The 22,552-nt window shown below is 44.6% G+C and overlaps 1 protein-coding gene and 1 non-coding gene across 23 annotated transcripts in view; both read left to right on the top strand.

Moving 5' to 3' along the window:
* The window catches only part of Cux1 (cut-like homeobox 1), a 319,456-nt gene that overhangs the window by 179,352 nt on the left and 117,552 nt on the right, over positions 1 to 22,552 (top strand). For all 22 annotated transcript variants that reach the window (XM_030254115.1, NM_198602.3, NM_001291238.1 and 19 more), the window contains exons 5-6: positions 14,780 to 14,917; positions 17,998 to 18,121. In XM_030254115.1, the coding sequence (XP_030109975.1) occupies positions 14,780 to 14,917; positions 17,998 to 18,121 (262 nt within the window). The remainder of the gene's footprint in view (positions 1 to 14,779; positions 14,918 to 17,997; positions 18,122 to 22,552) is intronic.
* Positions 12,436 to 12,523, top strand: Mir721 (microRNA 721). Its single transcript, NR_030500.1, has one exon. It is a non-coding gene; the product is annotated as a microRNA 721 (primary transcript).

The following is a 22,552-nucleotide window of genomic DNA, read 5'->3' as shown; positions in this document are numbered from 1 at the left end:
CTAGACCTGCAGATTAATTTATATGAGGACCCTGCATCCTACAATGTCCTGACACTTCTTCCTCTGATCTTACAGTCTGGATCTTTGTAGTCCAGGAAGACAGAATTCACATCTTCCTGCCTCGGCCTCCCAAATGACTCCCAAATGTGACCTACCATGCTCAGCTTCCTCACCCACACCCACCCCCACCCTTTTGAGATAGGGTCTCATGTAGCTCAGGGCTCCCCTCAACCTTGATACTTTAAACTTCTGATCTTCCCACCTCCCTGACCTAAGTGTTAGGATTATAGGCGTGCACTGGTGGGGATTAAATCCAGGGTCTCATGCAGGCTAGCTAAGCAGTCTATCAACTGAACTAACTATACTGCTATTACAACCACAGTTGGACACTGCACAAAAATGTTTCAGTCAACAAGGGACCACATGTACAACAACAGTATAAGGCCAGCACCTAATAGCACCTCCCTGCCTTAGCTTCTGTAAACTTTCTTGGGAAATGTCAGAATCACATGACACATTTCTCAGAATGTGACCCTGTGAATGCATGGCTGTACTTGGTAGCCCTGGGTTCTTTCACAGGGGACACTAAAACAATGTGGCCTTGTCACTAATCATCTCCCAGGTATCAACTCCAGTGTCTGCCATGTAGTAGAAATTTGGTAAATATTTGCTCAAAGAATGTACAAATGGATGTATCAAATCATTTCTTCAAAGTGCTACGTGAAGCCAGGTGCTGTAATCCTAGCACTAGGATTGTGGAGGCAGGAGGATCAGAAGTTTAAGGTTATCCTCAGCTCTATAGTAAGTTCAGGATAGGGCCACATGAATTCCAAAAAAGCTATCTCAAAAATCTAGAATAGAGTCAACTGAACACAGTATGTTTTGAGCATAATGTGCATCTTGCTCCTGTGATTGACACCTCCCACAGGACTGAGCTCACTAGAGCATCTGAAATACCAGACAGCAGCCACTGTTCACTCAGATTGTCTGGCCCTGCCATGGAGTGCTTTAATAGCTCTCTGAATTTTCATTTAACTTTTATGTCAGACTATAAAACGTTTCATGGCTGCAAAGCCATTGCCACCCTCCACTCAGGGTCCAGCACATGTGATTGGCAAGTCCTCCATCATTCTGAGACTTTACTTGATGCTGGCACCTGCATCCAGCCAGGATCTCCCTACACCCTGCCTATTCACCTAACTCTGACCCCTAACCTCTCCTTGACTGGTCCATATTAAAAAAAAAAAAAAAAGATAACCCCTCCCCCAAAGCCAAGTGTGGTGACTCACACCTCTAAGCGCAGCACTGGGGAAGGTCAGAAAATGCAAGGTCACTCTTAGCTACATAAAGAATTCAGAATGAGACTCTATTTATCGGTTAAGAGGAGTATTGCTGCTCTTGCAGGACTAGAGTTGTGTTCCCTTGTTAAGTGGCTCACAACTTCCTATAACTTCAGTTCCAAGGACCAGACTCCTCTTTCTGCTTCTGCAGGCAAATAAAAAATAATTCTAAAGAAACTCTGTCTTAGTAAGAGTTTGTATTGATGCAACAAAACACCATGACCAAAAAGAAAAAAAGTTGGTTTTTTGAGGGGATTTTTTTTTTTTCTGCTTACACTTCCACATTGCTGTCATTACCAAAGTAGTCAGGACAGGAAGTCAAACAAGGATGGAGCCTGGAAGCAGGAGCTGATGCAGAGAACATGGAGGAATGTTGCTTACTGGCTTGAGCTGCCTACTTTCTTATAGAACCCAGAACCACCAGCCCAGGATGGCCCTGCCCACAGGCTGGGCCCTCCCCCACTTGATCACTAATTGAGAAAATGCCTTACAGATGGATCTCATGGAAGCAGTTCTTCATTTGGGGATCTTTCTGTTCTGATGACTCTAGCTTGTGTCAAATTGACATGATCCCAGCTAACCCAGACCCTGTCTCCAAAAAACAATCAACTATCCAACAAAATCCCAACATGTTAAAGATACTGGCTAGGCCTTCTATTGCAAAATAGACTTGAACTGGTCATTATCCCAGAAGTTACAATAATATGGCCTTGGTGGTAGAGAGATTTTTTTATTTTTCTTTTAAAATCCACACACCTCCACTTCCGAGTGGCAGCTGATGATTTGTTTGAGATGGGGTTTCCTTCTTGTCACTCAGACTCTTCTGGAACTTATGATTCTCCAGCCTCAGCCTCTAGTGCTGGGATTACAGCTGTGTGCTGTGCACCTCCAGCAGTCAGAGCCTTAGGCTTTGCACAAGAAGACATTTTACATCTGTGACCCCAGTTTAAGTTTTTAGTTATTTGTCCTTTACTTTATGATTATTTTTATTATGTTTGTGTGTGCTTGCATGCCCATACCACAACACACGTATGGATGTCAGAACCTTTAGAGTTGATTTTCTCTTTCCAATATGTGAATTCTGGGAATCAAACTCAGGTCATCAGGCTTGTTAGCAAATATACTTATGTGCTTGTTCCCATTCCTTTATTTTTTCAAACAGGGTTTCATGTAGCCCAGGATAACCCAGCACTTGGTATGCAGCCAGCACTGGCCTTACATTTTTGATACTTCAGCCTCAGCTGGTGCTAAGGTTCTGAGCATGCCTGCCTACCACACCTGGCTAAATTGTTTTTAATATTCGATGCACAAGTACAAATGTCATAACCATGTGCCAGCATTGGGCCCTGATAGGATTCCCTTGGTAGAACTTCCCCTCTGTTCAGCTTTCTGTCCTTGAGGCCATCATCTCTCTGTATTTGGGTCCGTTCCTGTGGGCAAGGACAGAGTTTCAGCCTGGTCTCCTGATGCCAACAACTCCCCAGTGCAAAGCATAGTTTAAAGTGTACCATTCAAGACACTTAAACTCTGCCAGCACCTCCTGGCAGTCTGTCACATGGATGCCTGGACTGAGAGTCCCAACAGATGCACAGGTCTTTCCTTCCCCTGCCTCCCCAGTACTACGCACACACTTTGCATAGTAGAGAAAATATTTCACAATTATGTTTTGAGTGAAACAGCTTGTATCTTTAACTGATGCTACAGGAAACGTCCCTGCCTTTAAAGGGTGCCCCTCTCCCATAGCTGGAATACTATGAAATGATATAGCATAGCAGGAATTTTCCTGGGTTCTAGGCAGAACCATGATGGCATGCATAATCTGCCAGTCATTAACCTTGAGTGGGTGACTTGCTTCAGATTTTCATTCTGCAATAATGTATTTATTTGCAAGCTTGTGAGAGAGCCACATAATCAGCAAAATAATCACTTGTACTCCAAGTCTCAGTCTCTAAGCTGGCCGGTTTTATGTCAGCTTGACACAAGCTAGAGTCATCAGAGAAGACAGAGCCTCAGTTGAAAAAAAATTCCTCCTTAAAATTGGGCTGTAGGACTGGGGGACTGGGGGAAGGAAAGGACCTGTGTGCCTTAGCTATGAAGTTCCTTGGTAAAATCGCTTTGCAAGCTGCCAGTCTTCTTGCTTCTGCAGTCACTTTGCAAGTATTATATTTTACTCCTGACTCAGTGGCAGTTTACTTCCTACCAATGAGACCCTTCAAATGCAAAAACAGTGCCTGGGAGCTTTTAAAATTGAAGTCTTAGGAAGGATATTACCAGCACTATAAAATATTTATCGCCTCATGAAACAGGGCTCCCACCCATGTTGTCAGAACCACCTCGACTTGCTTGATTGACCTAGGAAACTAGCCTATGGTTTTGAAAAGCACCTGTGTGGTGGTTACTTTTCTTATTGCTATAAACAAAAGCAACTTACAGGAGAAAGGGCTTGTTCTGGCTCAGTTTTAAGAGATGCAATGTATCATGAGGAGAGGCATGGCGGCAAGATCATAAAGCCTGGTCACACTGCAACCACAGTCAGGAAGCAGAAAGAGATTAATGCTGGTGCTTAACTCAGTCTCCTTTTCAGTCAGTCCATGACCCCACCCTGGGACATGGGTCTTCATGCCTCAATAAAATCTTTCTAGAAACACCTTCATAAATCCAGAGGTGTATTTTCGTGGTGATTCTAAATCCACTTAACAATGAAGATTAACCATCACAATATAGCATGCATTTTCTGAAGCGCTGAATGAAAACTTCCTAGAGAGCTCAATCGTGGGTTACTCTATTTCCAGAACTTTATACAAAGTTGACAGAAACTCTGCACAAGGTTTGTGTCTCCAGGCACCCAATGTTAAAGGTAGGATTTGGATAAAGGGGACTCTCTTCATGAGGACCAGCCCCATTATGAAGACCCAGAGATCAGCTACACACACACACACACACACACACACACACACACACACACCCGCACGAGACAAGGTCTCAGTAGCTCCAGGCTGATCTCAAACTCATATGGCCATTGAAAACCTCGCACCCCTGATCCTCCAGCCACCCAAGTTCTGGGATTACAGATGTACACCACCATGCCCCATTTACATGGAACTAGTACTACCACTGCGTGTGGTAGGCAAGCACTCTACAGAGTTACAGCCTCAGCTTGGGGGCTGCTTTTTAATGTCCCTCCTCAAGGGTGAAATAGCCATCTGGTCCTTTGTGCCACTACTTCCTGGGGAGGACACATCACAGAGAAAATCAGAAACTTTACTTCTATCCCTCCTCCTTCCCTGCTGGCCTCAGGGAGAGCTGACAGGGTCTGTGCCGGTTAGAACCCCCTCTGGCTTTCACGCCACCATGCCATTGGTGTACTATACTAGCCTTCAAGGCTGGGAAAATATGGCTTCTCTTGTCTGATTCCAGCAGGCTAGTCTAGTTCAGGTGATCCAAGACTCCTGATGCTGGCAAACTAGGCCAACACCCCTCACCTTTACAGAGTGACTTTAGTGGCCTGAGACCTGTACGATCATCCTCATAGGTGTCCTGTCTGTCTTCCTGGGACATTTTCGTTCATATTACTAAGAAACAACCTCAGCCACCAAACCAAGACAAAAGGAAACCAGGGACTTCTAAGGCCCAGTGCAGCGTAGGTTACAGGCAGGCATTCAGCTGTTTCCTGTCCTCCCTGTGGCTCTCTGGCCTAGAGCTGGTCCTGAAGCTGCTACAAGGGACAAGAATCAGTTATGCTTCACACTGGAGAATTGGAAACTGGACAGGGGACAGCTTTTTTCCACCCTCCATGACCAGAACACCAAACAAATTTGGCACATCTTTTATTTTTTATATGCTATTAACAAGTGGTTGATGAACTATAAACTCATGGTTTTGTTTTGAGATAGTCTCGTGGAGTTCATGCTGGCCTCTGCATCACTGTATACCAAGGATGGCCCCTCCTCTGGCTTTCACCTTCTGAGTTCTGGGTTTACAGGTGTACGTCACCATATCCTGTTAATGTAGTACTGGGGGTGGAATCCAGGGCTTTGTGCATGCTAGGCAAGTGCTCTTCCCATGAAGCCACACCCCCAACACTCAGCTGTAAACACTTTGAAGAGTGAAAGTTACAAGGTGGATGCCTGTATCTGTGCCAGCTGCTTCAGCGGGCTCTCATTTTAGGGCCTTCCCTTTTGGTCCCGCCCACCCAAACCCTTGGCTGAACTGACTGGCATGTTGAGAACTCCCCAAACTGACCCAGGGAATCCTTCTTGATGTGTACACACAAAGGTGTGTGGCCTCATCCTACCCATTCCTCCCCACCTCCTACCCCCCACCCCAAGCCCGGACATGATTGGGGTGGTCCTGGCACGCTGGGTATCTAGACAGCTTTTCATCGGTTGCTCATCAGCATGCTAATTGTCATATAACTAATTATGCCCTGAATTCCAGTTGATTTTCTTAATGAGACAGCTGGGTTAATTATGTAATCGTATGATTACATTAGCCCAGAGTGTCCCGGCAAAGAGTAGTGTTGGCTTGCATGTGATGTCATCCCTGGGATGGTGCTCACAAGGAACACATTCATCCTGGAGCTAGTGGCAGGGGACAGCCCTGTGTTGCCTGCAAAGCTCTGTGCAAACATGGGCCCAGGGTTTACTAAGATGGGGTTTCTAAGCCCTCACAATATGGAGTGGGTCCATTTGCCACAAGCCCTACTGCCATCCCCAAGTCATCCCTGACATAAATGGTCCTAGCCAGGTCTGAAGCTGGCTTGCCATCCTATAGCTTCGGTGCAGCCCAGCAGTGTGCCTTCAGTAACTCTGCGACCTCTATTTGACACTGCTTCCCTTTATTGGGCATGCCAGCTGCCTGGATAGTGGACAGAGACATCCAAATAAATGTTTATATTAAAGTGCTGCTAGAGGGCCAAGTGAGAGTCTGTAAGTGGCCCCAGACTGGCCCAAATATTTTCTTCTTTTGTGCTCTATCCCCACAGAAGCAGACTTTCCTGAGAGGGGACTACACATGTTGAGTCACCACTCTATCTGGTCACACTCTCCTCCTGGCTTCTTCCTCTGCCAGGACTTTCTCCTCAGCTTCCTTGTCAGTGTAGACACGTTGTCCTAGGTGACTTCTGAAACTTCTCAGGAGCATAAGACCACACACACACACACACACACACACACACGCCCCAACTACCCTCCAAGACAGTAAGTGGTGTCACCATAATGAATACGCATTGGTCTCCATGCAGGTGTCATCAGAGATTTCTGTTCTGTTCTCATTCTTAATAATTGCACCTCCAGAAGCTGGCCTACATTTAAGCCCCTCTTACCACACCTGCCACTACCTCACTCATCCACATTCCCATAATTCCTTGCTCCCTGGGCTCACCCTTCCTACTGCATACTACTAGTCACTCTTGGCCCAGTAGCCAAATCCATCAATCCAGAGCACTCGCCAGACATCTTTATGTATATTCAGGCTAGCCTCAGACCCGCTTTATAGCTGAGGATGACCTTAACTTTCCGATCTTCCTGCTACCTCCTGAGTACAGGTGTGTGGCGCCAAGCCTGTTTTATGTGGAACTAGGGCTCAAACTCAGAACCTCATGTGTGCCATGCAAGTACTCTGCCAACTGAGATATTGCCATTTATCTCAAGAAAAAATTTGGGATTCACAGCCCCAAGATATTCTTATTTTAAGTATATTATATGCATAGACAATTATAGTAGTGTATTTTGAAAAACCTCTATATATCACATTCTAAAAATAAGAAGCTACAGCAAGGCATAGTAGTTCATAACTACAATTCCAGTTCTTTGGAGGCAAAGTGAGTTCAAGTACAGCCTGGGCAACCTGATGAGACCCTGTGTCAAAATGGAAAGTAAAGAGAATCTGAGGCCGTAGCTCCGCGGCGGTGTGCTTGCCTAGCATGATTTAATCCCCAGTGCCACAACACACAAGGCAGTGGTGCAGAGCAAAGGGAATTAAAATACTTTATTAAAACATTCAAAAGTTGTTCTTGAAAATTACTTAAGTGTATAGACATATATATAGTTTACTACTGGTGTTAGGCATTGACCTCGGGGCCTTGCACACACAAGGTGCTAGCCCTGAGCTCTATCCCATTGCACTGAAGTTCCATTTGAGTGTGTGTACATAGGTACATATGTGTGTGCATACAGAGATCAGAGATCAACCCTGGCTGTTATTCCTCAGGTGATGCCCACCTTGGGATTTTGTTAGTGGTGGTGGTCTTGCTTGCTTGCTTGCTTGCTTGCTTGCTTGCTTGCTTGCTTGCTTGCTTGCTGTTTAAGGCAGTCTCTCACTGACAGCTAAGGCTTGCCAATTAGGCTAGAGTAGCTGGCCAGCAAGCCCCAGAGACTTAAAAGCCTCCTGTCTCTAGGCTTAGAAGTGCCCACCACCTGCCCCCCCCCCCCCAACACACACACACACCAGCTTTTTTACATGTGTTTTGGTGATTAAATGCAGGTCCTTATGCATACAAGGCAAGTTCGGTAGTAGAGTACTTAGCTAACATGTGCAAAGCCCAGGGCTTACTCCCCACCACTACCTGACATAGGGTTCAATCCCAGCACTACTGAATGAGCAAATACAATTGAAAGAAAAAAAAAAAGAGCAAACAAAATTGGCTGGATCAATTCATTAACAGTTTACTAAAGATTTTTGTCTTTAAATTTGTAAGGAGTATAGAATACAGACTTTTGTGTTTATTAACCAGAAGACAAGGCTCTAAGCTCACGTCATGAGCTGGGAAGTGTTCCCCCTTCAAAGCCACTATTATATCTTTTTTTACATTCCTGTAGTTAAACTCTGAAGACATTTAGGCCTGGGACTTTCTTTCTTTTACCTTTTATAAACTTGGTCCTTTTTACACATACCCTTACCCTCTCTTAGCTCCTCTCAATTTTCCTCCCTTCCTCCCACCAAGTTCCCCTCATTTTCAACTTTTTTTTTTTCTGGTTCTGTAACCCACTGAGTTTAATTAAGGTTGCTTACATGCCTATGAGTGGAGACATACTGGAACTTTGGGCAAATGACAAGCAGTTACACCACTGAAGAAAACTGCTCCTCCAATCCCTTGGCAACCATTAATACTAATAAATAGCTCCTGTGGTGGAGTGATGATAATGGGCCTGGTATTGCTGGTTCTCATTTCAAATTGAACTTCATTAACAGATATAGTACTGGGCTGGAGAGATGGCTCAGCGGTTGAGAGCACCTATTGCTCTTCCAGAGGTCCTGAGTTCAATTCCCAGCAGCCACATGGTGGCTCACAGCCATCTGTAATGGGATTTGGTGCCCTCTTCTGGTGGAGCACAGTTACAGAGCACACATAAATACAATAAACAAATCTTTAAAAAAAAGATATAGTACTATAAACAGTTTTTAATTCCTTTCTGAGTCAGATTGAATCATCTCCAATTGTATTTTTGCTTTTGTTTATATATGTATATGCACAGGGGAGTGTATGTAGGTCAGAGGTCAATCTAGTGTATTATTCACCCGGAGCTATCTTTTTTTTTTTTTTTTTTTTTTTTTAAGGCAGAGTCTTTCACTGGGACTTGGGACTCTCCAAGTAGGCTAAGGTGACTAGCCAGCAAGCCCCAGGTCTGCTTGTGTCTCCACTGGGTACCTGTCCTGGCATTTTAGGTGGATTCTGGGAATCAGAACTCAGCTACTCCTGCTGGCATGCTAGGTGCTTTACCCACTGAGTTATCTTTTTGGGCTGAAATATTTTTTAGACATTTTGTCACCGTATCAACTAGTCTGACCTGGAACTTAAATAGATCTGCCTCTCTTCTGTGTCTTCCAGACTCCTGGAATTACAGGCATGCACCACCATACCTGGCTTTGGGCATGATGTTAATCATAGTATATATCATCCTTTTTTTTTTTTTTAAGATAGAATCTCACTATATAGCCTTGAGTGACCTAGAACTCAATATATGAACTAGGTTAGCCTCAAACTCATTTACAGAGATCCACCTGTTTCCACCTTTGCCATGTTGTGCCAATTGTGGTAGTGCATCCCTCTAATCCCAGCAGTCCAAGAGGCGCAAGCAGGCAGATCTCTATGATTTTGAGGTCAGCCTGGATTGCATACAGATTTCCATGCCATCTAGCACTATGTAATGAGACCCTGTCTCAAAAAAGAAAAAGAAAAAGAAAAGAAAAGAAAAGAAAAGAAACAGAATTAAAGGATGTGTAGTCATATCCATTCTGGCATTTCCTGATCTTGGGATTTGTAAATTCTATGTTTTTTTCTAGATCAGACTGGCTAGGAGCTAATCAATTTCAATGATTTTTTTTTTTCCTTAAGAACCTGCTTTTGTTTGCATTGATTTTTTTTTTTCTCTTTGCCTTTTCAGTTTTATTGCTCCCCAATCTCCTTTGCTCACTTCTGCTTACTTTGCGTTTGATTTGCTCCTTTTTTATGTTCTTAAGAGGTCCAGTGCATGTTTTACTCCATTGTGGCCAGAGAATGTGCTTCGGATGATATTTGTTCTTTTGAATTTATCAAGACTTGTTTGCACCTCTGCTTGCTGTTAGATATTCCCCATGCATACTAAAGGAACACTTGTGCAGCTGTGTGGGGCCACCGAGGTGATTGGTTGGTAGTGTTCTTCAGGCTTTTGCATCCATACTGACATTTTGCTAGGTTTTTTGGTAGAAGAGCATCTGCCTCAAATCTCTGCAGTGAGGGGCTGGGGCCATGGCTCTGTGGTAGAGCCCCTGCCTAGAATCCCCCAGTGAGGGGCTGGAGGCGTGGCTCTGTGGTAGAGCCCCTGCCTAGAATCCCCCAGTGAGGGCTGGGGGTGTGGCTCAGTAGTAGAGCCCCTGCCTAGAATCCCCCAGTGAGGGGCTGGGGGCGTGGCTCAGTGGCCTTGCATTCTCATGACTGAGTTTCTTCCCCAGCACCATAGGAAGAAATGATTTTACATCTCTGTGATTAACAGATGTGAATGGAGTTTTGAAATTTGTACCTATTATGATGGACGGGTCTTTTCTCCTGTCCTTTCAGTTTTTGGTTAGTATATTGGGGTATTTACCTTGGCAAGCCTTTCAGAGCAAGGTGTTAGTCTTGCTTATCAAGTATTCCTTTAGCATCATAAAATTAACATTATCAGTTATTCTTAGTGGTGATAGATGGTTCTGATCCTGCCTGGCACTGTACTCCTGATTGTCCCTGTGTCACTATTAAGGCAACTACTCAAGTATCTCTGTCTCCTCTTACTGAAAAAAAATTTTTTTTCCTCTTTGCCCATTTATATGGGATCTATTCTCCACTCATGTGATCTTTAATGTGGCTGTTTTTTGCTTTCCCATTGATATTTGATGTTACCTGGGTTACCTCTCTAGGGAAGCTGGCTCCTGTTGACTTGGCTCAGTGTCCCTTGCAGTGCCCAACCCTGGCCTTTCCCAGATCATGTAGCCACTTAGGAAACCCTTGTTAAATTAGTGCATGAAGAGACAGTATAATTGAGGTAGCTGCTGTCTCAGGAAGTAGCATTCATAATTAGCATTTTGCATACCTGTTGGCCTGGCCAGCTTTCCTTCCCATCCCTGTCCCTGGGGGAGATGCCAGCGCCTGACACATCTCAGCATGCCTTCCCCCAGCTTCTGCAGGGATGACTAGAATTAATGAGCTAATGTTACCTCGCTTAGCAAAATGTGCTGAATAAATCCAGGTGATAGGGTTGTTTGTTATATAATTATGCTGTTTAAGGTCCTGAGTTGCATAACGAACTGCACACTACCTCCAAGCCTGCTTCAGGAATTAACTTATCAGATGATCGTAAAATGTTTTTTGAGTTTGTCATGGTGGGTGGATGTGGATAGTGGCAAAGCATGTTGGGTTGGAGGCTGGGCAGGTGGCTTACAGAACTCCGCATGCTATTCTGTCTATGGGTGTTTTCTGTCTCCTCCCTCAGACAATTCTGTAATTGAACTGCTGAGTTGAGAGGCTTCTGACGTACAGCCTGATACCTAACAATGCTTGTATGGAGTTTAAATGGCATTGGAAATCGTTAACGAGACAGAAAGCTATGATTTCCCCAGCTTAACATGCAGGTCCGGGTTTGGCGTGCTGAAGTTCATTGTTTTGGTCTCCAGCTCAAACATGCTAGGACTATTATACCATCATGTGGTAATTAGCCGTTCCTTTAATACACATAATAAAAATTAAGCCTAAGAGCTACTTTACCAATGGCTTTTACATATCCCAAAACAATATTCCAATGCTGTAGGCCTTTAGTCATACAATGTACCATCGTAAAGTTGAGTCTAATGCACCAAACTATTTGAACATTCAGTTCCTTTTCTATTCTGTGGCCAGTTTTGCTACTTTGACATTAACTTTAGTACTGTTAAATTAAATATAGATGCTATAATGAATAATTACAAGAGTTCCAGAACTTCCATTTACAGTGGGGCGTGCTGAGAATTTGTCTTAAGGCGTAGTTGGTTACTATTTGCTCATAGCATGTGTGTTCTCTTCATATGTTACTGGATTCCTGCTGAATGGCAAGATGGAAGCTATTTTTTCATCAGAAGCAGACACACTGGGTCCTGGCCTTTAAATAGGGATGGCCTGGAGGGGCCTGGGGAGATGGCCCAGCCAGTTACGTGTTTGGCAAGCATGAGAATCCACATTCCATCTCCAGTACCCATGTAAAAAGCTCCTGTGAGTTCCTAACCCCTGGAGCTGGGGAGGTAAAACTGGTGGATTCCTGGCCTAGCCAGGCAGCCTAGCCTACTGAGTGAGTTCCAGGCCAAATGAAAGACACTGTCTCAGCAAGGTGGAGAAAGATTGTGGAAGACACCCATCATCAACACCTTTCCACACACACACACACATGCATGTGTACAGAATGCAACCTTAGCTCCTGAAAAGTCAAATTGGCGCTGGCAGCTCCTAGACTGTTCTGCGAGCATAGCTCCTTCTCCTCCTTATCCCTGACCTGGATCAAGCTCAGATTGTCCTTCTGTATAAAGGATGTTGTGGGCATAGTGCTCATTTCTCTCAATCCATTTCCCTAGCCTGAAGACATGGAGGGCAGAGAGAGATTCAGGTTTCCTGGGAAGACAGTGCAATTAAAAGGGGGAAAAAAGTACCTGGGATGTTCTGAGAATTTCATTTTTCTTGTTATTGCCACTCCTGCTTGGAAGAACTATGTTCCCAAAATAGCTCTAGCAATCTAGCATAACATAAATATTTTAATGCTGATTAAAATAATAATGAAAAGTCATGAATGAGAAAGGGACTGTGTATAGAGGCCGCATAAGTGCCCACCAAGCCTGAGAGTCACATGATGGACAGTGTTGGTGTTAAGCCCCAGTGCTGGGCTCCCTCAGGGCTGCAGACTCTAGCTCCACACGTCCTGGTGACGCATGGAGTGAATGCTGTGAACACACTGACATCCCAGAGAATTCCAGGCCAGCCCTTGCTTCCAGGAACCAGAGGTGGTCTGAAAAATTAATGACTCTGGCATGGAAAGTTAAGTGAGTTCTTGAATATATACCCTCACTGATCTGCCATGTGTGATGTTTAGCATTCCTTGAGAGGAGACTAAATCTCCACAGCCATCCCTAGGCGAGGCTGGCGCCCCTGCCACAAATAGATTCAGTAATCTTTCTAAGCCCTGTGACTTGGATATTCTTCTATTCTCAGAATTCCAAAGGGTGTGTTCCCCTGGGGCCCAGCAGGTGGGTTATAATTACCTCCTAAAGAGAAGGAAAAAGGAAGATCATATTGACTGAGAGCATTTACTGCCGGCCTGCCTGCCTGCCTGCCTGTCTGTCTGTCTGTCTGTCTACCTTCTACTGAGAATTCTTGGGAAAGCCAGAGGCCAAAACCCAGTCCTATAAATTGCCTGTGTGTTTTTTCCAACTGTAGACTAAAATCTAACCCTGAGTAAATCTGATGGCAGACATCATTTCTTTGGGGGAGGAGGGCCAGTCTGTGTAAGTATAAAGGAACATAGATGTGGAAGCCAGAGTCAGCTTCATGTATTGTTCCTCGGGAGCCATCAACTCTGTCTTTTGAGAGAGCATCTCTCACTGGCCTAGAACTCACAAACTGCAAGGCTAGCTGGCACTGAGCTAGAGAATTCCACCTGTCTCCACTGCACTACTGGGATTACCAATGCCCACACTTGGCTGCTTATGTGGGTGCTGGGGACTCAGAACCATCTCCCAGCCCCAAAATCATTTTCTTTGTCCACAAGGCCTCCCAAGACTTGTCCAGATGTTCTTTTGCTCTCTGTATTCTAATGGGGAACTTGGTGCCTTTCCTAGCTGGCTGGCCACAGGCCTGCTATGGGGGTGATACTGTGCTTTTATAGGTGCCCCTACTTCTTAGAACTAGCAGCTAGCTTCATGCCTCTGATTGTTCTTAGCACCCAGCATTAGTAAAGGACCATCATGCTACAGATAGAGTTGGGGATAGACCTTCCACAGACTTCAACAAGCACAAAGCGCTGATGCACACGGCTCTGGATTTAATACACAACAGCACATGATCTAAATGTGGTGTTACCTCTAGTCCTAGCACCTGAGAAATGAAGGCAGGCGGATCAGAAATTCAAGGCCAGCATGGTTTACATGAGCCTCTGCCTCAAAAAGTAAAGTAAAATAAAGAAAAGACAAGGGCATGGACTTACAGAGCCCTAGGGCACTTTCCTTTCTCCAAGAGTTTCCATGTATATATAGAATGGTGATCACCTGGAGTCAGCAGGCTTAGTTCAGCTTTCTACCAGTCAACCAGGTAAACCCAGGCTAGCTCTTCCTTCTCCCTTAACTTTAGTGCCTCTTCTGTAGTTAGTGCCATTGTGAGACTTCTAAGAAAGTGCTGTCCATACAAGTGTTCTGTGGCCTGAGCAACTCACTCAGTTCCAGGTCCTGGACTTCCTGGACTCATTTAATGTAGATGCACCTTTTCATGGACCAGAATCCCCCAGAGAAGTCTCTGTAAATAAGATAGGCTGCTCTGAGGCCTCCTTCCTTCCACTCAGTACGCCTGTGTTGCTATTTCTGACCAGTAAATGAAAATCCTTAAAGAATCCCAACCACCAGAGTTGGCAAATCCCAGTGAGTTCTGTTGTCATTCCATTTCCACACGTTAAGGATCTTGGACTGAGTGGCCAGTGGCCATAGAGGCTATGAAAGGGGAATCTAGGCCCTAAGAGAATCTCCAGGAGATGACTTCTGTATACTGGTCTAGAATTGCCAGTAAGGGACTGGATGTGGCTCAGAGGTACAACACCTACTTGGACTCCCCTGGTTATGAACTGGGGTTGTGGCTCAGCAGAAGAGGGCTTGCCTAGAATTCACCAGTGAGGGGCTAAGAGCATAGCTTGATGGTAGAGTGTTTCCCAGATGAGGATCTGGGTGAATATGCTGACCTGTGTTCTCCCATTGTGTAGATCCGGTACCAGCCCTGGACGTCGGGCAACAGCTGGAAATAAAAGTGCAGCGTCTACACGACATTGAAACAGAGAACCAGAAACTTAGGGAAACACTAGAAGAGTACAACAAGGAGTTTGCTGAAGTGAAAAATCAAGGTTAGTGGCAAATGGCTGGCCTGCCTAGCTGTGCTTTCTGCCCGCTCCCCACCCCCCTTTGCCTTCTTTATAGTGTTGGGACTGGCTGTAATTGTTACCCTCCTCATGAAGCCAGGGTGGGGCAAGCAGCCGAATCTCTTAAACAAAGATAATGACACTGCCTAGCTTTGCCACAGCTAAACTTTTCCTCCCGCGATAACTACATAGGATTTTATTGCCCTTGGTCTGGGCCGAATCGGGATTCTTTGAAAATTTCTCCTGTATCATCTTGTGATAGGATCTGTCTTTTCAAAGACTGATGTGTCGCCTCTGGGCGACACCTGTCAGACAGCCAGCTCCTGATCAAAGGGTCACACACAGTAAGTCATTTAGTAATTGCTACTGATCCATTAAGGCTCCAGACAAGACTCATTCTTGCAAGCCATGTGCTTACACACCATTCCTCCCTTATTGACCTCATCTACTCATTATGAATTGAGAGAGAGAGAGAGGAGAGAGTGAGAACTCGAGCAGGACTACCTTGCATCACAAGGCGTGGAAGGCAAAGGCTTTTCCTGCCAGGGACAAACATAAGGAAATTTGTCCTATACTTGAAAGCCATGTGTGTTCAAAACCCTCGAACCTGGCCTGGTGTAAACAGCAATCCTAGCTACTCCAGAGGCCAAGGTAGGAGGATTCAAAGTTCAAGACCTGCCTAGGTTACAGGCTGCATTCAAGGCTACTCTGAGCAATTTGGTTAGAGCTTGTTTCACAAAATAAAAAGCAGAAAGAGGGCTAAGGATATATAATAGCTCAGCGGTTGGACATCTTTCAGTGAGGGACTGGGGGAGTGGCTCAGTGCTTGAATGTCTGCCCAGCCTTGAATCATCAAGGCCTTAGGTTCAAGTCTCCATTAATAAAAAATAAAAACAAACTGCAGAAAGCCCCGGAGCCTTCTGGCTTCCTTGTATTGAAGAAAAAGCCCAATTCAACAACAGTCACAAGGTTTATAAAGCAACTCCCAAATTTTCTATGTGTCCGTGTGTCTATGGTTTTGTTCTGGAGACACAGGTGAGGACTTAGGTAGGAGGGAGGGGTATCGGCCTGGCCGGCTCCTCTGCACGCCCTGCTGGTTAGTGAGCTTTCAGAAAATGAATCAAAAGCTAAATGACTAGGATTGTGAAGAACAGCCTTTTCGCATTTAAGACTGTTGGAGACAGACTCGGGAGGGGCACTGTCTGTGGGAAGATCCAGGAAGAGGCTGGAATGATGTAAGAAAAGCTAGGACAGACAGGCCTGGAGTGTGAGGGTAGAAGGCTCCGTGGCTGCCGTCAGGTCTATGATCATACACTGACTGGAGATTGGTTCCACGGCAAATATTTTAGTGGTCAGATTCTACTTCGGTCTGGTTCTGCTAGGCCCTGTTGTCCCTATGGCCTTTGGGACCACAGGGACAAAACTGCCTCACTTAAAAGGGAGCTGCTGGGCTTATGAATTGGGATCCTTCAAGACTTTTCTCTCCCACAGCAACCATCGGCAGCAATAGGACTTGTTTCTTTCAGAATTCCCAGTGCCTGAATGACAGCTCTGTGTGTGTGTGTGTGTGTGTGTGTGTGTGTGTGTGTGTGTGTGTGTGTGTGTGTGTCTGGTTCATTATACAGACCTAAAGAAAATCTCCTAGTACTTTTAGCTCCAGTGACATGCCCTTTTTGCCCCCTCTGGGACAGGGGTTTTGTCCAGCCCAGGTTGACTTCAAAGTTGCCATGTAGCTCAGGTTGACCTCAAACTCAGTATATCATACTCGCTGTATATAGGCTTGGCTAACCTCAGACTCATTCTGTAACTCAGGCTGCCTTCAAATTCAAACTCACTATGTAGTTGAGTCTATCCTCAAACTTATTACGTAGTTCAGAGTAGCCTCCAATTAATAATTCTCTTACCCCAGCCTCCTCACAGAAGCTAGCATTACAGGCATGTGCCACCATTCTAGTCCTAATTTGTTCTCCGTGAATGTTCATGGAAACACACAACATACCTGTTGTCTGACAGATGGCACTATGGAATACTAGGGCTTCAAGTCCTGTATAGCCTGCCAGTTTCTGCTTTTCCATTCTCTATCTTAACTGTGCCAGATACTGGGAATGAAAAAAAAAAAAAAAACCCTCAAGTAGGAGGCCTTGTAAGAGATGGCTCCACTGTTTGTGGAGGCATTATAATGCACAGAGTCCCGCAAGGGTGACTATTAGAATAGAGGGCTGAGTGGCAAGATCCTGTCCTAGGATCACACTGAGTTGGGACCCTGCACCATTCCCTTTTTTGGTTTTTTTTGTTTTTTTTTGTTTTTTTTTTTTTTTTGCTTGGATGTGTTCAGCTCAAGCAACTAAAGGGACGGCTATTAGTGTGCCATGGGTGGGAAATCACTTCTGGGAGCGGCATGGACCCTGCTTATACACTCCAGCTAGACAGCTAGACCTGCAGGTGGCCCCTCCTCAGGCACTCTTTCCCACAGGTAAAGAGCCCCAGGCCCCTCCCACACCCCACAGTATCAGATCTACATATGGAGCCCTCATCCACTAAAGCAGGTGCTCAGGACAGAGTGTGCACCAGCACCTAAACTCGACGGTCGTTTCCCCTGGGTCAGCAAGTGTCCCTCGGCCACAGCCCTTTTCCGCTCCCTAAGAAACAAAGCTGCCTTGGTGGCTGATGAGGTCTGTATCTGACTCGACTTCCAAAACGTTTGCACCCTTTCCATGTAGTAGAGTTATCAGTCTGCCCTCTGTAGAGAACCAACTTAAGATGCATCAGAAAGACAATATTACATTTTACCATTGATTTTCCCCCTTTTCTAAGTGTGCTGGAGGGACCACCACAATCCTTCCTGGCAAAACCCATTGATCCTCCCCAACTTGAATACTACAAGTTCAATTTCACATTGAGGGAGTAAAAGGTCCCCAAAGGGACTCATAACCATTGATTTTGTGTCGGCCTGGACAAGCTCAGGTTTAAAATACAGCGATCCCGGCAGGTTACGAAAGCATGGTTCACCCAGCTACAAGGAACCGCTTCCCTTACTGTTGGTTTTTCTGTCTTTCATTCTGCAGAGGTTACGATAAAAGCACTTAAGGAGAAAATCCGAGAATACGAGCAGACCCTGAAGAGTCAGGCCGAGACCATTGCTCTGGAGAAAGAGCAGAAGCTACAAAATGATTTTGCAGAGAAGGAGAGGTAAGTATAGCCTCCCCGTGCCATCACGCTCCCAGCGCGGGGAAACACTGACCGCCAACCCTGTCGTCACATGATGGTTTGAAAAACTGTACATGTGAAATCAGCCCAGTCTTGTTGACAAAGACCCCAAGTGCTCCTACTGTAAAGTTTTACTTACAGGGCTCAGATACAGCTCAGCGTAGAGCAACTGTCAATACCGTCCCCGAGAGTGAGGCGTGGGGGTCCTTAACACTGCCAGAAAAATGTGTTCAAAAATGACAGTGATCCTTGTCCCTTCCTTGTACAGTACCCTGAGTGCAGCATGTCCCTGTTCTCCTGGTGTCAGGGGTGAGGTGACAGGCAGCCAGAGGCTTCTGTGCGTTGAACACATGCTGACAAATGGCAGCTGTACTTGAGCTGAGGCAGCAATGGGCAGGTCCCCCAAGATGCACCGCTGCTGAAAAGCCTGGAACTCCATTTATGGTTACTGAATTTGATGTTTATGTGTCACATAAAAAGTAAATATTGAAAAAGTTAGGCATGCCCAGGGCTGAGGTAACTCAGGATGCATGTTCGCATGTGCAGGGTGTGGTTTGCATCCCAGCACCAAAAGTAACAAAGAGTTCAGGCTTTTTACAGCACTCTAAGCATGGCACTTTCACCCAGTGCCATCTGCATAGATATTCCAGAAGTCAAGATATCTAAATGTCGGGCACAGTTGTGGTCTGGGTGCTTGGGGTGAGGGACCCTCCATCTCATCAGTAAAACGCACCGAAGCTGCGCCCGCTGAGCGCCAGTTACGGCTTTCTAATGGCTTACTTTATTCCAGACTTTCTCCATAAAGGAGTAGTTTTCCACTAATAGAGCAATTTAATGAAAATCAGATTTCTTGTAAAAGCTGTGGGGACTCCTAAGCTTGCTACTTCTAACTATGTTGGTCAGATTTTTAAAAACTCTTTAGTTAAATTAAGATGTTAAATTTTAGCACTAGCATGAGGAAATACACATACATTTTAACAGGAGGCACTTACAAGATTTATAGTTTCAAGGAAGGGGTTAGGTTTGCTCATAAGGGTGTTCGTGTGCATGTGTGTGTGTGTGTGTGTGTGTGTGTGTGTGTGTGTGTGTGTGTGTGTAGGCCAAAGGTCAGTGTGAGGTGTGGTGTGTTCCTCTATCACTCTCCACCTTATTCTTTGAGACAGGGTCTCTTACTAAACCTAGAGCTTTCCAGTTCAGCTAAACCAATTGGTCAGGTCCTCCGCTTGGGTGACAACTTACTCACTTAGCCATCTCCCAGTCCTGGCGTGGGGTTTTGTTGTACTATTGGCCATTGATTTCATAGATCATCAGAGTTCTAAGGGTGGCTTCAAAAAGATGCCAGGAGCCAGGTACACTGGCACACACTTAGGATCCCAGTATTCCTGAGTCTCCATTCCTTTTATGAATCATGAGTTCCATTTATGTTTTTGTTTTGAGGCAAGGTCTCACTATATAACCTTGGCTAGTCTGGAACTCGATATATAAACCAGAATGGCCTAAAACTCAAAGAAATCTGCCTGCCAGCAAGTACTAGAATTAAAGGCATACACCATCACACCTAGGAGATCATGAGTTCTAATCCAGCATAGGATATAGAGCAAGACCTTTCCTACAAAAGATAAACAAACAAAAATAAAAGATGCCAAAGCTAAGGTAAGGCTCCCTCATACATGTTATACTTAATTGCATGATGCCCAGTTCAGTCTCTACCATCAGTATTAAAAACAAACAACAACAACAAGTCTACCTACTTTTTTATTGCTATAATAAAATATTATACCCAAAAAAAGCTTGAGAAAAAGTTTCTTTTGTCTTTTAGGTCACAATTCATCATTGTGTGATGTCAGGGCAAAAACCTGGCGCAGAAACAATAGAGGAGCACTACTTCCTTATCCATCCTGTATGGTGCAACCCAGAGTGCACTGGGCTCTCTCGCATCAATTAATAATTAAGGCACTCCCCACCCCTAACATGCCTGCCAGCCAATCTGATCTAGGCAATTTCTCAATCAAGACTCTCCTCTCAGATGACTCTAGGCTGTGTCAAGTTGACAATTACATCTAACTAGGACGCCTCCTGTGTCTCACAAAAGCTCCAGGGATGCTGTGCTGCTGACTTCATTGGCTCAGTTTAGAAAGAGGAAAAGCTAGGTGTTCTGCTGATGATGCCTTTAATCCCAGGCCCCGGGAAGCAGAGCCATTCAGATCTTAGACCTCTGTGAGTTTGGGGCCAGCTTGGTCTATGTGGCCAGTTCCAGATCAGTGAGAGCTATACATAGATCCCAGTTCAAACAAAAACGAGTAAAAATAAACTAATAAATATGAGGAAAATAGGGTCAGGCATGGTGGCACATGCTCTCAGGAGGCAGGAGTAGGCAGATTTATGTGAGTTTGAGGCCAGCCTAGTCTACATAATGAGTTCCAGACCAGCCAGGACTACATAGTGAGACCCTGTCTCGAAGAACAAAATCCGGAAAATGAATGAATGTACTTGCTGCACAAACCTGGTGAGCTGAGTTTGGTCAGCAGAACTCTCATGAAATGGAAAGAGAACCACTTCCACAGATTTGTCCTCTGACTTCCCCAAATGCAAAACACACACACACAAATAATTAAAATCATTTTTTTAAAGAAGGAAAATGGCTAGTATGATGATGTACACTTATAATCCTAGCAATGTGGAGGTGGAAACAGAATCACTCATAACATGGAAGCTGACCTGGGCTATATATAACATGATTTCCAAGTGTGGTCTCAAAAAGGGATACGAAAAGCAAGCAGTTTCTTGCTGTGTTGCTGGTTGTGGCAGAAAAATACATCAGTCTAACCTCCCACCATGAAAACTGGATACAGAGATATAGGCCATGTATAACCATAACTCTTTCTGTTCGTGGAAATTATGATTTAGTAAATTCACAACAGCCTGGCCAAACAATCACTATGATAAGAGTGAAAACTGGAATGTGAAGTTCAATACATGTGTTGGCAGAATGTTCCAGATTCTATCCCAGCACAGGGGAGGTACAAGATCAGGAATTTAGCTCCATAGCAAGTTTGAGGCAGCCTGGGCTACATGAGACCCAGTCTCAAAAAAAAAAAAAAAAAAAAAAAAAAGAGACTGGGTGTGGCCCACGCCTTTAATTGCAGCACTCGGGAGTGAGAGACAGATCCCAATGAGGTCAAGGAAAACCTTGTCTACATAATGAGTTCCAGGATACATAGTGAGACCTGAGGGGCGTTTGGGGAGAGAGACAGAACTTGAGAACTTCTTGTCTGGGCTATGGTGGTGCACACTTTAATCCCAGCACTCAGAAGGCAGAGGCAGGTGGATCTCTAAATTGGAACAGATTGAGTTCCAGAACAACCAGGACTACACAAAGAAACCTTGTCTCAAACAACAATGACAAAAACCCAAAACCTGATTTAAAGACTGAGATATCTCAGTCTATCCATGGGCTATACAAGTGTAAGGAACAGTATTGGGACCTCCAGAGCAGTGCTGCAAGCTTAGCAGCGATTTAGAATCCTGGGATAGATTAGCCAGAATTGGTGAGCTCTGGTTTCAGTTAGAGACTTTACCTCAATAAATAAGGTGGAGAGTGACCAAAGGAGATACCCAACCCAACTTTAACTTTTGGCCTTCACACACACACCAATTTAAAAAAAAAAAAAAAAAAAACTAAGCTGGAATTTGAATAATAATCAATTCTTCTATACTGAAAGAAAAGTTTGATAGAAAAATCTTTCTAGTTGTATCTGAAAAATTATGTCAACATGACCATCCAAATTTTAAAACAAAAGTTTTTAAAAACCAGTAATAATAATGTTTTTAAAATATCAACAAACAGGGGGATGACTGACTGCTCTTCCAGAGGTCCTGAGTTCAATTTCCAGCAATCACATGGTAGCTCACAACCATCTGTAATGGGATCCGATGTAATGGGATTCTGGTGTGTCTGGAGACAGCAATAGTGTACTCATATAAATGAAATAAAAAATCTTTTAAAAAAACAAAGATATCAACAAATGAAAAAAATTATACATATACGATAAAATTGTGTGATTTTTTTTTTTATTTTTAATAATGTGTACCTTTCTGCGTGTGAATTGGCACACACGAGTACACGGGCTGAAGAGTCCAGAATGCTGTGCTAGAGCCCCTGAAGCTGGAGTTACATGCCGTGAAGCTGCCCGGTAGGGGCGTTAGGGACCAAACTCAGGTCCTCTGGAAGAGCAATCTGTGCTCTTTATCACTGAGTCATTTTCCATGCCCAAATATATATAATTTTTTCTTTCATTTGTGTGGGTGCCTGTATGAGCTTATGTGTACCATATGCATGCCTGTGGGTGTCAGAAGAGGGCATCAGATCCCTTGGAATTAGAGTTATACACAGTTATGAGCTGGTTACTGTGA

This window comes from Mus musculus, chromosome 5 (assembly GCF_000001635.26).
Source record: "Mus musculus strain C57BL/6J chromosome 5, GRCm38.p6 C57BL/6J".
NCBI classification, from domain to species: domain Eukaryota; kingdom Metazoa; phylum Chordata; class Mammalia; order Rodentia; family Muridae; genus Mus; species Mus musculus.
The sequence above is the reverse complement of the archived record's forward strand: the minus strand, read 5'-3'. Positions and strand labels throughout refer to the sequence as shown.